The sequence below is a fragment of the Gobio gobio genome (genome assembly GCF_949357685.1).
Source record: "Gobio gobio genome assembly, chromosome: 17".
In the NCBI taxonomy this organism is placed as follows: Eukaryota; Metazoa; Chordata; class Actinopteri; order Cypriniformes; family Gobionidae; genus Gobio; species Gobio gobio.
The window spans coordinates 6,622,752-6,641,243 of NC_137110.1; the positions used below are offsets into that span (position 1 = coordinate 6,622,752).

The following is an 18,492-nucleotide window of genomic DNA, read 5'->3' on the forward strand; positions in this document are numbered from 1 at the left end:
TATAATGACGGGAAAATATGAAAATGTAACATTTTATGCTAATTCATAATTCATTTTATTATTTTAGATATTAGTAAATATATTTAGGCTATGTCTAGAACTTTTAGGTGTAGTGAAAGTCAAACCATTTGCATGTTGTTTGGACTGGTAGCCAACAAATAATATTACAAATATACAGATAATAAATCTCTCAGACCAGTGAATACTGGGCTAAAGTAGGACACAGACGTGTTTACACTCCATTTACTGTGTTGTACTGTGTGCACAAAAGCTATTATGGAATGAACGTCAAATTTCACTACAGGGCAGAGTTGTAACTTAGATCCATGACCATTTAATAAACTTTCCTAAATCACATTATATTTTCGTCCTACTAACTACGCTTCCATTTCCTCCCTTATGAATCTTCTCCCTTATGAAACCTTCAGGAAGGCGGTGGTGAACTACGTTTCCCAGAGTGCACCGCGCTGACAGCTTCTTCCTCGCGACAAAAATGGCGGCTCCTTTAACACTCCTGCTGATAGTGGCTGCAACAATAAGAGCCGTTTTATTCCGATCCAGTTTAGCAGAAATCATTTCAGAAAGGGTCGAGGTGGTGTCGCCGTTGAATGCGTGGAAACGAGGTTTGTTCGTGTTTATTTTCTGCACGGGGAGGCTGTTTACTGATGATGATGGCAGCCTCATTGCTGAGCTGTCAAATGAAGACATGCTTTAAAGATATTGACAGCACATCATGTTTTCATGCTGCATTTCTAAGTTATTTATTGTTATTAGCGTTATTGTTTACTGGAATAGCTCATCTCAAATATTCAGCATCAATTGAATATGCCATTTTCTCCACAGCTTGTTGTGGCACCCACCTTAATATCGAATTACAGTGTGTCTTCATTGTCTTGTATTGTATTGATTGCATTACTGCAAATTGCTCTTAAGTTTGAGTTTGCATGTGACCATCATACATGTTATATTTAAACAGTGTGGAAAATATTGATGAACTGAAGTCCACATTGAAGTATGTGATTTTTGACCCCACACCCTTACAGACTTGATATTAGTGTTAGTCATTTCACTGCCCTGCATGTGATTAATTGGTTTATTATTTTAATTATTAATATATATATATATGAGCGAGAGAGAGACACACACACATTAATTTCATTTAAATAATATTAATATTTTTATTTAATTTTATTGATTAGTTAAACATTTTTATATAAAACAACTTTTTCATTTAAGTAGTTCTGTGGTGTATAAATATTCAAATACAGTTATTTTAAACTACATATATAAGTTGTGTATAGTATTAGATGGGGTATAACATGATGTCACACTTTAATGTCATCATGTAAAATATCTTTTTAAAGGTCATGCAATGGTAAACGGTCTTCAGATTCTTTGCTTTAGTTGTTAAATGCATAACGTGATTGATTTGTGGATTAAACAGTTGTGGAGGGCCTTGCCTTGCTGGATCTCGGGGTCTCGCCTTACTCAGGAGATGTGTTTCATGAAGTAAGATCTATTTGATTTACACATTTTACATTTTCAATTCTATAGTCAGATGTCAGCTTTTTTACTATTATTATTTCTTCCAGACACCCCTTATCATATACCTCTTTCATTTTGTGGTCGACTATGCAGAGGTTGTTTTTATGGTAAGTCCTTATTTTGTTGTTTGTCTTTGCTGTTTTCTAGCATCATTGGACTGTGTAAAAAGCCAAGTGGTAGCGACAAATACCAAATGTGTCTTACTATGCAATTTTCCAGTTTGCTGTAAATTTCACATAAAACAAGAAAACGTGTTTGAATGATAGAACTACTGTTTGTGTTTTTGTACAAACTTCACCCATGTAAACGTACTCGTATAACATTATGTCACCAGATAGCAGATGGAATCACAGCAGTGGCTCTTTATCTGTCAATCCAGACTTATAATAAGAATGTGGTAAGTTATTGCTTGTTCGTGTATGTTTCAGAAGTTAGAGCCTATTCATTTAATATGTTTTGTTGTTATTATTATTACTTTTTTGTATTTAATTATTTATTTTTAGATCGATTCAAATATCTCTTGGTGTATTTTGTAGTTTAGAAAACAGAGATATGCCTTGGAATCGGACCGGTATCCCGCCGACTCTTTGGAGCTCCTCCGTTCTCCTAAGGAGATGTTCTACATCCCCCTCAAAGTTGCCATGTTGTAAGTTCTGATCAAGCATTATGCAATCACTTTTTTCATTTCAAATAAAGTATTTCAGCGAGAAAACTATAAGGCATGCATTTTCATTTGACTAATTGTCTTCCAGTTATCTGTTAAACCCCTTCACCATCCTGTCTTGTGTGGCAAAGTCGACTTGTGGGCTGAACAATGCCATTATTGCGCTCTTCATTCTCTGTACATTAAAAGGTGAGTGTTCCCTAAAGATGGGCCAAACTTCTTCAAATCAAAACTTCCCAGGTATTGGGACGGTATCAGGCCCAGCTCCAGCTTTGAGATGCAGGATGGGCCAAGTGAAATTCCTGGTGGGCCCAGACTTTATTTTTTTTCCCCCAGTAACAAAGCTATTTTATGGGTCAATGACATGACATGTTTTTTTTGTGTCCGAATTCATTATTTCCCTAAAAAATTCAAATTGATAGAGCATGGCATTATGTCTATAGATGTACAGGTTTTCTGAATATGGGGTTGTTGTCTTTATTTTTTTAGGTAGTGCCTTGTTGAGCGGGATAATGTTGGCCTTGGCCACATATCAGTCCATCTATCCTCTGACCCTGTTTGCTCCTGCACTACTGTTCCTCCTGCAGGTGAGAGTTAGCACTGCAGACACCATTTCACCATGTGCACCAATAATGGGATTTCCAATGATTAGAGTAAGGCCTTAAAGGGTTACTTTACCCAAACATGAAAATAATGTAATTTATTCCTCACTCTCATGCCGTTCCACACCCGTAAGACCTCTGTTCATCTTCGGAACGCAAATGAAGATATTTGTGTTGAAATCCGATGGCTCAGTGAGGCCTGCATAGCCAGCAATGACATTTCCTCTCTCAAGATCCATTAATGTACTAAAAACATATTTAAATCAGTTCATGTGAGTACAGTGGTACAATATTAATATTATAAAGAGACAAGATTATTTTTGGTGCGCCAAAAAACCTGAAATAACGACTTATATAATGATGGCCGATTTCAAAACACTGCTTCATGAAGATCCGAACCGTTATGAATCAGCGAGTCCAATCAGTGTCTCGGAGAGCCAGATTCACGTGATTTCAGCAGTTTGGCGGATTGACACGCGATCCGAATGATAAATAGACACACTGATTCATGGCGGTTTGAATCTTCATGAAGCAGTGTTTTAAAATCGGCCATCACTATATAAGTCGTTATTTCAGGTTTTTCGCACCAAAAATATTCTCGTCGTTTTATAATATTAATATTGAACCACTGTACTCACATGAACTGATTTAAATATGTTTTTAGTAAATGAATGGATCTTGAGAGAGGAAATGTCATTGCTGGCTATGCAGGGTGAGTAATAAATGACATTATTTTCCTTTTTGGGTGAACTAACCCTTTAACCACAGTAAGATGTTTACATGACACAAGCAAACCTCTTCATTCATGTTTACATGCAGTTTTCATTATTGTGTTTATTCACCAAGAATTGTGGTTATTTTTACCGCTATTATTCACATACCCCAATTCACAGCATAAATGATAAACTCACATTGAGTAGATATGCTACTCGCCACTGTTTTAATCTACTTCCGTTAAATCTGCAAAACACATTTCTATGGACCTATTGGATTTTTTCAATGACGTATCTAAAAAGTGGTCTTCATTTTGATGTTTTCGACCATCAATATACTGAATTATATTCATGTCATGCAATGTTGTCAACATGAACTTGCGATGCCTTCTTTACGGCTATATTCATGACTGTGCTTGATGACATCATCCGTGTATGTCACAAGCACATGCGCACTTTGGTCGCAATACAATTATGAGCTCAATTGCATCAATTTGCAGGTATGAGGTAAAGTTAATCATAATATTGCCTAAATTTTATTATAGCCACCAGTGTTGGGGAAAGTTACTTTGAACAGTAATGCATTACAATATTGCGTTACTCCCTTAAAAAGTAACTAATTGAGTTACTTAGTTACTTTTTAAGAAAAGTAATGCGTTACGTTACTTTTGCGTTACTTTTTCTCACCTGAGCTGGGCTTGTTTTTTTATAACAATAAAGTAATATTTTTGTACAACGGTAAAGACCTCTTCATACCAAAATTGAAATAATAAGCCCCAGGCTGAGGTAAAAATGCAGATTCCCGCATGAACAGTAGAGGGCGCAGCTCAGCTGTGCTGCCATTCTGGAGAATGGTAGAATAGGATGCAGGAGAAAAGTTTTACTAATAAAAACAAAAAATCTAGTAATTTTCATCATCAAAGGTCGGCAGCAAGACATTGGTAAATTAAATATAAAGGTAGATTATGCATAAAAATTGTTTTATTTAACATTTAATTATTGGAGGTTTGCATAGTACTCTGATTTTGCATTTTACTGATTTTATTCATTTTGAGGAGTACAGAATCTTTATTGTGCAAGTGAGATAAATAAATGCTCACATTTAGTCTAGAACTACAATAACCATCATGTTTACACACAACGCCTCTGCACTTATTTTTTTCAACATGGGGGCAGGAGAGCTGTCAATCAAATTAATGTGAAAAAGTAACTCAGATATTTTGTTGTAAATTTGAAAAGTAATGCGTTACTTTACTAGTTACTTGGAAAAAGTAATATTATTACGTAACTCTGGTTACTTGTAATGCGTTACCCCAACACTGATAGCCACATAATGAGGGTGCATGTGTAAATGTAGTCACTGATGACCAAAATGAAACCTCTCTCTCTGTCTCCCTTTCAGAGGCTGTATATCCCAGTGAACCTGAGGAGGAGCAGTTTCTGGTTCTTCACTCTTCAGTATGCGTTCATATACGTGGGCAGTCTGGTGGTGATCACTGGACTCTCTTTCTTCCTCCTGGGCACCTGGGACTTCATCCCTTCTGTCTATGGATTCATGTCAGTCAGCAGTCATGCATCGCACTCTGTTATGTTTCATCAAGTGCTTATTCCGAAATCTTCTACAGTATGTGTTTGTGTGTGTTTTCCACAGATTTTCTGTTCCAGACCTCACTCCAAACATCGGACTCTTCTGGTACTTCTTCGCAGAGATGTTTGAGCACTTTCGTCTCTTCTTCATCTGCGTCTTCCAGATCAATGTCTTTTTTTACACCATCCCGCTTTCCATCAAACTCAAGTAAGTCCTGCATATGGCTGAACGTGGGCAATGCATAAAGCGATGCATTCATTTAGCATGTGTAGCTCTCTTATGGTGGAAATTCATTCACACAGGGAGCATCCAGTGTTCCTCATCTTCATGCAGATTGCCATCATCTCCATCTTTAAGTCGTACCCCACCGTGGGAGATGTCGCCCTCTACATGGCATTTTTGCCAGCCTGGAGTCACCTCTACAGATGTGAGTCTCTTTTCAATTAAATATGTTAACGGGTTCAATTTGGCCATATCAAAAGACGTTGGGGGGGCCAGGGTGGCTTGGCTCAATCAGAAGCTTGGCTCATCCTGGCCCCACGCCAAATAACTGATTTCAATATTTCAGCTCCAGATTTTGAGACTGTAGCTTGAACTTGTGTAGATTGAGCAAAAATGTGATTTATTTAATGTAATTTCTTTTGTGTGGGTTTGTGTGAATTAATAAAATGTAGTGTATACATTTAATACCGTCGTATATTTAGCACTTTTCCAAAGCATCTTTACAAAGAATGTGTGTATTATTTGCACATTTTCTGCAGTGATTTTTTTTGTAGGAAAATCTGCAGAATTCTATGGATTTTAACTTAAACTCCCTCTTAAAAATAAAGGTCCCAAAAGTTTTTTTTTTTGCAATACAAGAACTAAATTTGGTTCCCCAAAGAACCATTCAATGAAATTTCAGGGAACCATTCAGAGTTCTTAAACTAACCTCGTCTTTCTTTGTGTAAAAAACATATTTAAAAAAATCTACAGAACCTTTTTCCTCTATAAAGAAACTTTTGTTCAATGGAAAAGTTCCAAGGATATTAGAGTGTCTTCATAAAACCATTGATGCCGATATAGAAACTTGTATTTATAGTTTTCACTTTTCATATTAGTAATTTATAGAAGTCGCGGAGCCTTGAAGGGCAAAACCGCCATAGAACTTCATTGAACTGCAGCACAAGCCTGTCAAATTTCAATCACTAAAAACAACGGGACCTTCTAAATCATTTAACATGAAAAACACTTTAGGGTGGGCTGCACCAATAAGGGTTCAATTAAGTAAAGTTATACAATTAAGTTATTTTAAATCGAGTTGTTGCATCACTTAATTTTAAATACAGATTAATTCTGCAGTAAAACCGTTAGAATTATAGAGCTGATCAAGCAGCACTGGAGGAGGGTGAACTGACGCAGACTAAAGAATCCTTATTTGTGCAACCCACCCTTAAAGTGCCATAATGTACTAAAACGGTGACATTAAAAGCTTTTTGATGTTGCATACTATATACAGGCGAGCAGATGAGCCAAGAATATGAACTCAACGCGTTTTCTTTTTTATGGTTTTCGATGGGGGAAAAAAAACGCTTAAAGGTGCACTATCTAACTTTTTTTCAGTAAAATATCCAAAAACCATAAGGTCAGTGTTATATATTTTGATCAGTTGAGTACTTACAACATCCCAAATGTTCATCATCCCAAACATCCCAAACTATTTGTAAATCGTGAGAAAATTGCTATTTTAATCATGAACCGGGACGAGTGAGGGAGTCGCCTGTCGATGGCATCATACCTGCGTTCCTCTTGGTTTCCAGTTTTATTTAGCAGAAATGCTTTACTCTCACTGCAGTGTGAAAAAGCACTGCAGTGTAATTTCCAAATCACTCACATGTGTCTAATATGATAAACAGAGCTGCGTTACCCCATACTCATGACCGGAAAAGCGGAAGTGACGGCGGCGACTGTGCCATAATAAAAGTCCCGCTGCTCGCGAGGCTTGTGTTGCGTTCATCTTATTAGCAATCGCTCCTGCGGCCTTTGCTCAGCTCCACAACACTCGCTCCTGCTCTGCTTCATACTACAGTAACGTTAATAATCGCTTCCATGAACATGATTTCCGCCCGAGTCCTATCCCGATTCTTTTCCACCGGCTGTGAGGTGAAGACCAGATGTCCCAAGATTCTGCGCTCACACTTGGCATCATCAAACTACACCTTTGTTTTGAATAGGCGACCTCTAGCGGACGGAAAAGTTAACGAGAATTCTTGCGTTGCACTAATATTCTGTGTTCATCTCCTTTCCTGTATAAAGTATGCATCATCAATAAGGTGTATATTGAATTTGGTATTTTAATATCACTCTTACTGAATTAATAGACTACAGACTACAAACCTGGTCAAAATGACTGGCGGGCAACAGAGGAAAGCCTTGTTTTGCCCTCTAGATGGGCGTTCCTATAAGCGTGTGACGTCACGTGAAAACTATGAATTGGTAGACAAACTTTATGAATGAACTTTGTAAATGAGTTATTCAAATTCTGCAGAGCTTTCAGTCAAATTCTGTGTTATTTTTGTGCAAGTGGAGTGAGTTGAAATCTGCTTGCTAGCTTTGGATTGCATGTGTAGTATGGATTGAATTGTAGAAATGAGTGTTTTTTTTTTATTTCTCTCTCTATCTCAGTTTTGAGAAACATCTTTCTGGTGTCATGTGTGCTGTTGGCGTGCTCAGCGCTCTTTCCTGTACTCTGGCATCTGTGGATATACGCTGGCAGTGCCAACTCTAATTTCTACTACGCCATCACGTTGCTCTTCAACTTTGGACAGGTAAAGGGTCCCATCTTGACAAGCCACATCACCTAAAAACAATATTGATATGTTATGCCTGCTACAGACTTGGATACGACATGTATATTGACTGTATGATGATAACACCTATTGAATCATAGTCTATGACGCAAGTAAGTATAGAAGCATGTGCTAGTGGTAAACAAATAGATCAAGATGAATCGGCGATTGTGGGGTTTTTTTATGTGCTCTAAAAAAAGAGGATGAAGCAAAAGAGGGGAATATGGACGCGGTCATGGCTAGGGACAAGAGGCCAACATGGCATGCCAATTTTGCAAATGGAGCTTGAAGTAGTTTTAAGTTTTAGCGCGGTGATCAATACGCCATTTCTAGTTGCAATTTTATGGCTAGTCAGTAGACGCAAGGCGTAGCAGCAAACACGCTGTGAGATGATCATGATACATTTCTGACAATGTCTGACATTTGGTCGCAAGAGTGACGTGGCCGTCTTTGAACCTCTCTCACTGTACGACGTAGGACCACTGTTTGGGAGCCAAGACCACAAATTGGCCATCTTTCGTCTGGCACATGCCAAAATCGTACAGTGTTTCCTGGGAATTAAGCAACAAATCTTAAAGGCAGGGGTGCCCAATCATTTTCCTGGAGATCTAGCCAAGCTCTGTTTCCACCGCAGGAACTTTCCCCAGGATCTAGGGACTTTGGGCTGGTACTCGGTGTGTTTCGACCGCAGGGAACAGGGTCTAAATTAAGTTCCGGGTAAAAATTTCCCCCTCAGAAAGTCCCTGCTCACGAGGTAGTACTTTTTTCGAGGTTCAGGAACTTTCAAGGGTGGGACTTGGGCGCTGAACATGCAGATTGGTTGAGTTCACGCAGCATTTTGACTGGTTGACTCCACGCAGCACCACCATTTTTAAAAGTCTGTTGCGGTGCGTGCAGTAAGAGTTGTTTGCTATTCGAAACAACAATGGAGTTTTAAAAATACAACCGATGGACAGACGACGAGGTTCAGGCTTTATGGGGGGACGAAATCCAGCAGGAACTGGAAAGTCGCACACAGTCCTACATCACCAGACTAATTAGCCTAATCTTCACGGTATTAATGCTGCCTTCACGTGCTCTCGCAATTATGGTAAATACGAGTTTCCTAGGTGAAAAATTGCACATGAACGCCCTCCCAATTTTCCAATGGCACGTGAAGGCAGCATGAGACCGCAATTTAAACGCAGACAGGTCTGGGGGAAAAAAGTTCCTGGGACAAATTGTTCCAGGTAATTTCGGTGGAAACGCATCTCTACATGCAGAGTTCAGATCCAACCCTGATCTAACACACCTGTTTGTAATTATCATGTGTTTTTTTTAAGATCTTAATTAGCTGGTTCAGGTGTGTTTGATTAGGGTTGGAACTAAACTCTGCGGGGCAGTGGCCCTCCAGGACCAAGATTGCCCATCCCGTCTTTAAGAAGAAAACTTCCTTTTTTGTTCCCTTATAGTTCTCAGGGCCCGTCCACACGGAGACGCGTATCACTGTATACATATACATTTTTTATCGTGTTGGCGTTTCGTCCACACGGATCCGGCGTTTTGGGAAACTGAAATCGCTATTTTTTTTTTTAAACCGGGTCCTAAAGTGGATAAATCTGAAACCGACAACCTTGCGGTTTCGTGTATACAGCCAATCCGTATATTTTGTGAAACGGTGATGTCATCACACCACGTTCTGCGCGGGGAAGACTAGAAGGGATACAGCTACGGACACTGGGCATGCGCACATCAATACTGCATTGTTTAATTACTGTATTTGCATTATTGTAAGGGTATGTTTAGGGTTGGGGTAGGTGTATGCGTTAATAAAACACATCTGGTAAGTAGCACATTTATTTATTATTTTATTGTGAGATTTTACCTCACCTCCGACTGTTGCCTTCTAGCCACAACTCTTCTTCTCCGTTTTTAGTGTATTTCTGTGGCAGAATTACAGTGCCACATACTGCCCTGGCATGTATACTACATCGTTTTGAGCCGTTTTCATGCTCTCGTGTGTACGCAGATATTTCTTGAAACAAGGAAAAAAAAAGATTGGATAGGGAAAGTTCTGGCTTCGTGTGGACGGGGCCTTAGCCTCAAGATAGAGTCAGTTTCTATGCTCATTAGACCTTGACAGAAGCCTGTCATGCCAGATATTTTCCTGTACTCCTGGAGGTAGTACACAAAACCTGGTGTCAGGTTGCAAGAAAGAATGGCCTATTGTAATGCATGGCTAAAAAATCTAATTAATAAAGGTTAACTGCAAATATAGCGGCAGTTATCCACTCCTAGCTTTTGATGTTTGAAAATGTTGGAAACAATAGTGTTTACAGCTACTTGGCTAACAAATTGTGAGTGGAAAAATCTATGTAGGAACAAGGTTTCATTATTCATTAACTTGTATTAATTTCAGCTCAGTCCCGTATTAGGTTAACTAGGACTGCTGGCAGCACGCCTTACACATGAGGCACGTGCAGCTCACGTTTGCTTCATAGCGTGACAACAAATCCCATGTCAGGGTTTCTGCGAGTCTTAAAAATTCTTAATTTGACCTTCCACAATTTAAGGCCTTAAAAATGTCTTAACTTGGAGTGAAAAGTCTTAAATTCAATATCATGACATTAAATTAGGGCCCTATGATTCCTGCGATGCAGAAAACGTGAACGAAATATCAGAATCCATTCATAAAAATGTAATTTACTGTATAATGCAGAATGTCACAGAATTTTTCAAATTTTGTATGAATAAATCAAAGGTAGGTGAGAACACTTAAAGGGATAGTTCACCCAAAAATACTGTCATCCTTTACTCACCCTAATGTAATTTCAAAGCCGTAAGACTTTCATTCATTATATAAAACAATCAAGTCTCTTTATTAACTTTTTGAAGTGTCAAAGTGGGAGTTGCTTATGCTGGGTACACACCAAAAGATTTTTTACATCTTATAAGATTTTCAAAATGTGATAGACCACACACATGAGGACAAATAATCCTAGATTGAACCGTTTTGCTCCTATAGTGTGTGGTGTGCCATGATGTGACAAAGACAGCACACCACACACAAACAGATTTTCAACCAGAGTACCGACTGTAAACACAGGAATTCTCGCAAAATCTCGCGAGACTTCAGAATAAGTATGGCGATGATTGGCACAAATGTCAATTTCGATCTTGATTCAATATCAATTCATATAGCCTACTGTACATATAAGGAAAGTTGGCCTTTTTAGCACTATTTTAAACTTTTCTTGGGTAAATTATATTTGCTTGGAATCATTAATATTCACTTGTGTGTGCTTATATAAGTATCATTAAAAATATTAGGATGTAAATTGTTAACGTTTTTAAAATTTCACATTTAAAGAAATCTAGTGTTTGATCATAAATATGTATTTAAATGCAAAACCTAAAAATAAGTAAACAGTTATGATCAGCAATACTTTGAGCAAACAGACTAGATGTAGGTGAGCGCTCTGTGAACCACGTACATGAGCGCACGCCGCCGGGAGATGAGAGCATGTCGGAACTCTGTTTTTCCACGCCTCTGGCTTTAACTTTTATGCCACATTAGCGCCAAAACGCTATATTTATTGTTTGAATTTCGTATTCAAGTTTAAAACCTTAGACTTTCAAGTTTCATATCAAAAGCAGGGTTGAGAGAAAGAGAGAGAGACGCATGAGTGACAGAGAGATGGAGAGAGAGCATGGAAAGGAAATTAACGAATACGCTGCGTGTTTTAAATAGTTAAAAAGTGAATGAATAACAACGCGCAATATGTGGCGGCCGGTTGATTCTGTGGCGCACCGCCACTAATTAGTCAATGTGTGGGAAACACTGATGTTACAGAGTGAGCTAGAGCCTAGAGGTGAGTAAAAAAAAAAATCACACTGCTGTTTCTTTATAATTGTTGTCCTCATGTGTCTCTTGGAAAATAGCTATATTATTCTCTTTGAAATTGCCTTATTAAATAAACTTTAAATAATTGTTTTTATAGTCGGAGTTATAGTCAGTTCATGACTATTTCATCTCTCTGCGTGATTTCGGATTGAATATTATTTCGTTTCACGTGAGTGTGCGCGCGTTTGTCCTCGGGGTTCCCCCCACACATCAGGATTTCTGATCGTAAATATTCAACATGTTGAATATTTACGATTCGCGATCGGGACGGCTCCGACGTTCTTCCGAGCATGTTCGGACACTCTTAACACACTTCACACCACAGGAAAATCTGATAAGATAATCTTTAGAACCATCAAGATAATCGGGACATAGCTAGGATTGTCGGAAGGGGGGAAATCGGCCCAAAATCAGCCCGATTATCTTTTGGTGTGTACCCATCATTAGACTGTCAATGATGGGATAGAAATCTTTCCCATTTCATTAAACATATCATCATTTGTGTTCCAAAGATGAATGAAATATAAAAAATAGAATAAACTATAAAAACTAAAAATTAATTAAATATTTCATAGGGCCCTAAATTTAATTGCAAATTTAAATTGCATCCACTGCAAAAAAAATAACATTTGTTTTCCAGTACAAATTCAAAACATCCTTAAATCAAGATTAATTTACTTGACATGCAACATAAAGAAATTAGTTTTCTGAGGAATTGAACAAAGTGTTTTTATGCTTAAAGGGTTAGTTTACCCAAAAATGAAAATAATGTCATTTATTCCTCACCCTCATGTCGTTCAACACCCGTTCATCTTCGGAAGACAAATGAAGATATTTGTGTTGAAATCCGATGGCTCAGTGAGGCCTGCATAGCCAATTTCCTCTCTCAAGATCCATTAATGTACTAAAAACATATTTAAATAAGTTCATGTGAGTACAGTGGTTCAATATTAATATTATAAAGAGACGAGAATATTTTTGGTGTGCCAATAAAACGAAATAACGACTTGTATAGTGACGGCCGATTTCAAAACACTGCTTCATTAAGATTCGAACCGTTATGAATCAGCGAGTCCAATCATGATTCGGATCACGTGTCAAACTGCTGAAATCACATGCCGCTCTCAACCGCTGATTCGATACGCTCCTAAGTTTCATGAAGCAGTGTTTTGAAATCGGCCATCACTATATAAGTCGTTATTTAGGTTTTTTTGGAGCACCAAAAATAATCTTGTCTCTTTATAATATTAATATTGAACCACTGTACTCAAGTGAACTGATTTAAATATGTTTTTAGTACATTAATGGATCTTGAGAGAGGAAATGCCATTGCTGGCTATGCAGGCCTCACTGAGCCATCGGATTTCAACACAAATATCTTAATTTGTGTTCCGAAGATGAGGTTTTACAGGTGTGGAACGACATTTTGATTTTTGGGTGAACTAACCCTTTAAAACAAGATCATTTTCATTTTTCATTTATTCTTTAATCAGGGACAATACACATTAATAATACAAAAAATATGTAAAAATGCGCCAGATTCAGCTAACACTGGCTAATTTTCATCCCTTAGTCCCTTGGCATGTTGATGTTAGGGACAAGACAAGACAAAAAGGAACAAAAATAGTGTACCTAAATGCCTATAAATGATCACAATTTTGATTCGACAGTAACCATTTTTTAAGGTTTTTGGAGAAAGCACAATGACCTGTTATACATTTTAATTCTTTAAGCTCCATTGGAAGTCTATTCCACTCATGTGTTCCTCTGAAAGAAAAAGATAACTGACCAAAAGTAGTTCTTCGTAGTGGTGCATTACAATCACCCCTAGTACCGGCTCGTGTATACCGTCCTGTTATCTGACCAATATAATCTTGAAAAACAGGTGGAGCAAAACCATTTAAAATCTTAAAAACAAGTACTAAGTCAGCAATCAAATACTGTATCTGTCATTGGGTATGAAAATGACTTACATTTGAATTAGATTTTTATGAACCCATTGGCAGATATTTGTTCTTGTTTTAATCATAAAATCACTTTCACAAAATCTCAAACTTTAAGCTGTTTTTTGTCAAATTAAGTCAAGTCACCTTCATCTAGTGCTTTTTACAATACAGATAGTTTCAGAGCAGCTTTACAGTGATTCAAAAGTTATGTAGATCTGTTGGAAATTGTATTTTGGAACTTTGAAGTGTCGCTAACACAACTCATTGTGTGCTTAGACATTTACATTTAGAGAACATATTGACGTGTTATGTTCCCTTCTATTTATTCCTTACATTTTCTTTATTGGTCTTAAACATTTCTCAAACTTGCCATAATAAAACCTGCATGTTTTTTGTAGAGATTCTTGAGCTAGCGTGTTGGAATTTAAAGCATGCGGTTTCTTTTATAAATGACCTCTCACACATTTGTCACAACGAAACTAAAAGTTAATTTAGTGAATACTATGAAAATGAGTAGAGTTTACAGAATACATGAACTAATGTCGTGTGTGTTTATGCCATCACAGATCCTCCTGGTGTCAGATTATTTCTATGCCTACCTGCGTCGAGAACATCACCTGACGCACGGCCTCTACCTGAAGAAGGAAGACGGCACTGAAGCCACTCTAGTGTTAAAGTGACCTTCTTTCACGGGACTGAGAGATCTCACCGACTGCCTCACACTCCCATATTTTTACTCCTTTTTATTTAACTTTTCATTCACACTACTTTTCACCTCAATTTGCCTCTCTTTTCCTTTTTCTTTTTCTTTTGCACATTTGAGAGTTTTACCTCATGTTTGGACGTTGACACTCCCTCTTGGACCAAAGCTGTTTTGTAAGAGACTTTTTAATAATGGGGCCTACTGAAGGTATCTGAGTGATACAGGAACTATACTTTTGCTTCATTTGGCTTCCATGAATGATGTAATGAAAAAGAGGTGGGTAGAAAGTTTTTTTTTTTTGCTTGCTGTCTTTCTCTGTTTCAAAGGATTTGCTTTCTTTATTAAACTCCATTCAGACAGTGAGGTTGTTTAGTTGGACGTGCAGTTTGAAGTCATGGTCAGCAGAGGGTGTAACATGAATGTGCAGTGATGGGACACCCTTTGACTGCAGAGAGCCCAAACGGACAGACCCCTCACTTTGTGGATGTTTTAGCGGACAGTCCAACATCAAGAGGTGGTTGTTCGGATGTTCTTTGAATGCTTTAATTTTCAGATTTGGTGCTTTGTGTATGACAGTTTTGTTTGTTTTATGTTACAGAATGAGGGATTAAACTGCACTGCAATTGTTTGTTTTAATTGGTGATGGTTTGAATTGTGGTCCTTGTTCTGATTTAATGATTTCCTTGGGGATTAGGAATTAACCGAATGGATTTACTTTTATCTGTGCTTTTGATCTAACTCCAGGACACGTGAATTGATAGATTGCACACCTGTACGTCTCTGCCCTCTCAAGGTTAGACCTTCCTTGTAGTCTTTGAAGGAACTCTCCACTTTTTTTTGAAAATAGGCTCATTTTCCAGCTCCCCTAGAGTTAAACAGTTGAGTTTTACCGTTTTTCAATCCATTCAGCCGATCTCCGGGTCTGGCGGTAACACTTTTAGCATAGCTTAGCATAGATCATTGAATCTGATTAGACCGTTAGCATCTCGCTCAAAAATTACCAAAGGCTTTCGATATTTTTCCTATTTAAAACTTGACTCTTCTGTAGTTACATCGTGTACTAAAACCGACGGAAAATGAAAAGCGATCTCATTCCTGCATAATAATCAAGGAACTGCGCCTGAAAATAGTCCCCAGCACACTCCCTGTGTTGGTTATGTTGACGGAAGTTAGCCTATTTTCAGGCACTGCGTAATATAATTGCGCAGGGTTATTACGCAGGAATGAGAGTATAGTTCCTAGCCATATCGGCCTAGAAAATCGTAACTTTTCATTTTCCGTCGGTCTTAGTACTTGATGTAACTACAGAAAAGTCAAGTTTTTAATAGGAAAAATATTGATACTCTTTGGTCATTTTTGAGCGAGATGCTAACGGTCTAATCAGATTCAATGATCTATGCTAAGCTATGCTAAAAGTGTTACCGCCAGACCCGGAGATCGGCTGAATGGATTCGAAAACGGTCAAACTCAACTGTTTAACTCTAGGGGAGCTGGAAAATGAGCCTATTTTCAAAAAAAGTGGAGTGTTCCTTTAAATGATGGAATTTTCCATTGTCTGTATTGTTTCCAGACTTCTAATCCGCCTTTTGGCCAGATAGGAAGGCGTAAACATCCGGGTGGCTTTGATTATGAGGTCATCCGATCCAAAGTCTAGTGTGTGTGGAAGTCATCTCTAATGCCATAAAGATGTAGATACTGACGGTTTACAAACGTATGCTTGCCATTTTATTTCCACATGCAGTGACGTCCTTATTGTACCTTTTTTGACCATATTTGACATACTGTATAACGCAAATGTATTTTCCTTAACTAAATTTTCATCAGTATTTTATATCATACTGTAAATTAACTGTTACTAACAGGAATATAGTTAAAAAATAATTTAATAATGCTTAATCGTTTTTTTTGTCTTGATTTTGAGTAAAAATAAGCTAAATTAAGACTTGTTTTCACAGAATATATTTTCAATTAAGTTTACTTTTCTCACCATATTGGCAAATACTTATTTTTTTCTATTTTAAGCCCCCCTTTTTAGTTAAAAAAAAAGATCAATAAGGTAAGAAATGAACAATTTACTTAAAGCTTTTGTGTATAAGGCATTATAAAGGTATTCATAATGTACGTTATAATACATTATATATTCTCATAAATAATTGTAACCAAAGTTAACATTGTTAAAATTGTTTGTTTGTCGTGTTGTAATACATTATACTTTCTAAAGGTGTATTCTAACTGTGGTTACAATTATTCATGAAGTCACACAATGCATTAAAGGTGTATTACAAGCCATAATTAATGCATTAAAAATACTTTTATAGTGCATTACACATAAAGGCTTAAGTAAAGTGTTACCAAATTGACGTTGTTATATATTTTATATATTGTACAATTGTGAAAGTACATTTATTTTGTTTTGTTTCTATTTAGATATTGTCACTGGAAATCAAGAAAAAAAATTTGGTAATGAAATACCAAATTATGACTGAAGCTTCTGACCATAAGTAAACTTTCTTTAAGTTGGACTAGCTGATATAAGTCGCATGGGGTTATTTGTGATTATTTTTCTCTCCTGCTGTTTAACCTTGGATGAACAAGTGTTACACAGACTTAAGTTCATAAATATGCTATCGGTACTAAGAAACATTTGAATGCACTGGGAATGTGAAAATGTCTGTGGTTGGCACGATTAAGGGCTTTTCTCCTGCTTGCATCCGAGATGGACCTGCAGGGAATTTTTCAAGTTGTTAATGAAAATTTAAATATGTTTTTTCAGGATTCTTTCTTCTCATTTTCAATGCGGCGGATCAGAAATGTGCACACTGAAGTATTACGCATTACATGACCTCCATTTCACATCACTCTAGTTCCTTTTTCTGTCTAAAAGGAGGGTTTAGGATGTCAAGACACTGGTTTTAAATGGATTATAAATTATGTTGTCATTTAAAATGCCAATAAAGATTATTTCTCAGTTGTGCTGTTTTGTTCGACTATATGTTGGTTCTCGATTTAAGTGATTTTGTAATCTTATGATCTGTTTTCTTTAAGGTAAAAAATGCAATTTATATTCAGCCTGTCATGGGTTTTCATCGTTAAAACAAGAAGTGCAATCTCTCATGTCAGCAGTTATTGTTTGTCACAGGTCAAGCTTGTTGCTGATATCATGACTTGAATGAAATAACACAGACTTTTTGTCAAGTTTGAAGTTTTTGCATATTGCAAAAGCATTCCTGTAAACTCTGGCAAAGGGTTGTCCCAGACCTCCATGTCAATGAGAGCTTTGTATAGCTGACGGATGACAGTGAAAAGTTTAAGCACAGTATAGAAAGATGTTGAAATGGATAAACACGGCCCACCCTGCTTCTGATTGTCAGACTTAAGCTGTCTTGAGTGAAATTAAGAGATTTAGCATTATATTCCCAGCTCAATTGACAAAAAAATGCTGTGTCGTTGTACAGACTCGCTTGTTTGCATGCACAAATTACACTACAATCATTTTTTGCAAGTCTTTACATTGTACACCAATCATTCCAAGTCAGAATGACTCTGCATAATAACTGTTTCCTCCCTTGTGTGCTTTCACCTCTTCCAATGGATTTAATTATAAAGTTTTATGATGTAGATTATTATATTTGTATTTTTTAGATAATTTACATTTGAATATTGATCTTCAGCTAGAAACCTGTCAAATCATAAGTTAATAATTAAATTATAGCTTTATTTGACATTGTAATAATTGACATTCCTGCACTGGAATTAAAGTTTGGTAAAACTTTACAATAAAGTTGTGTGGTTCAGGGGTTTTCAAACTTTATAATGCCAAGGACACCCAAAATACGATGAATCTTTTACGAGGGACCCCCGTCCTAAATTCCATCTATTTTTATGAAGAAAAAAAACATTTAAACTGTTAGATAAATTGTGTGACATTTTAAATTATTGTCACACAATTTTACACACAATATTATAAAATATTGTTTCCAAATTTAATAAATTGGCTATACTTTGTTGTGTGAATAAACC

At 37.1% G+C, this 18,492-nt stretch overlaps 1 protein-coding gene across 3 annotated transcripts; it reads left to right on the forward strand.

Moving 5' to 3' along the window:
- The first annotated feature begins 475 nt into the window (after positions 1-475).
- pigu (phosphatidylinositol glycan anchor biosynthesis, class U) lies at positions 476-17,444 on the forward strand. Of its 3 annotated transcripts, XR_013818257.1 has the most exons (13): positions 491-623; positions 1,445-1,509; positions 1,593-1,652; positions 1,880-1,942; positions 2,082-2,191; positions 2,298-2,398; positions 2,699-2,796; positions 4,927-5,081; positions 5,176-5,319; positions 5,415-5,539; positions 7,777-7,919; positions 14,336-14,640; positions 15,963-17,441. XR_013818257.1 is itself a non-coding variant. In XM_079840183.1 (12 exons), exons 1-12 carry the CDS (start codon positions 494-496, stop codon positions 14,447-14,449), a joined length of 1,308 nt encoding a protein of 435 aa, XP_079696309.1. In that variant the 5' UTR covers positions 476-493; the 3' UTR covers positions 14,450-17,444. The 3 variants fall into 3 exon arrangements, 2 of the variants coding, with proteins under 2 accessions (XP_079696309.1, XP_079696310.1); XM_079840183.1 differs by having other exon boundaries at positions 476-623; positions 14,336-17,444; XM_079840184.1 differs by lacking the exon at positions 14,336-14,640 and having other exon boundaries at positions 7,777-7,835; positions 15,958-17,442.
- The last annotated feature ends 1,048 nt before the right edge of the window (positions 17,445-18,492 follow it).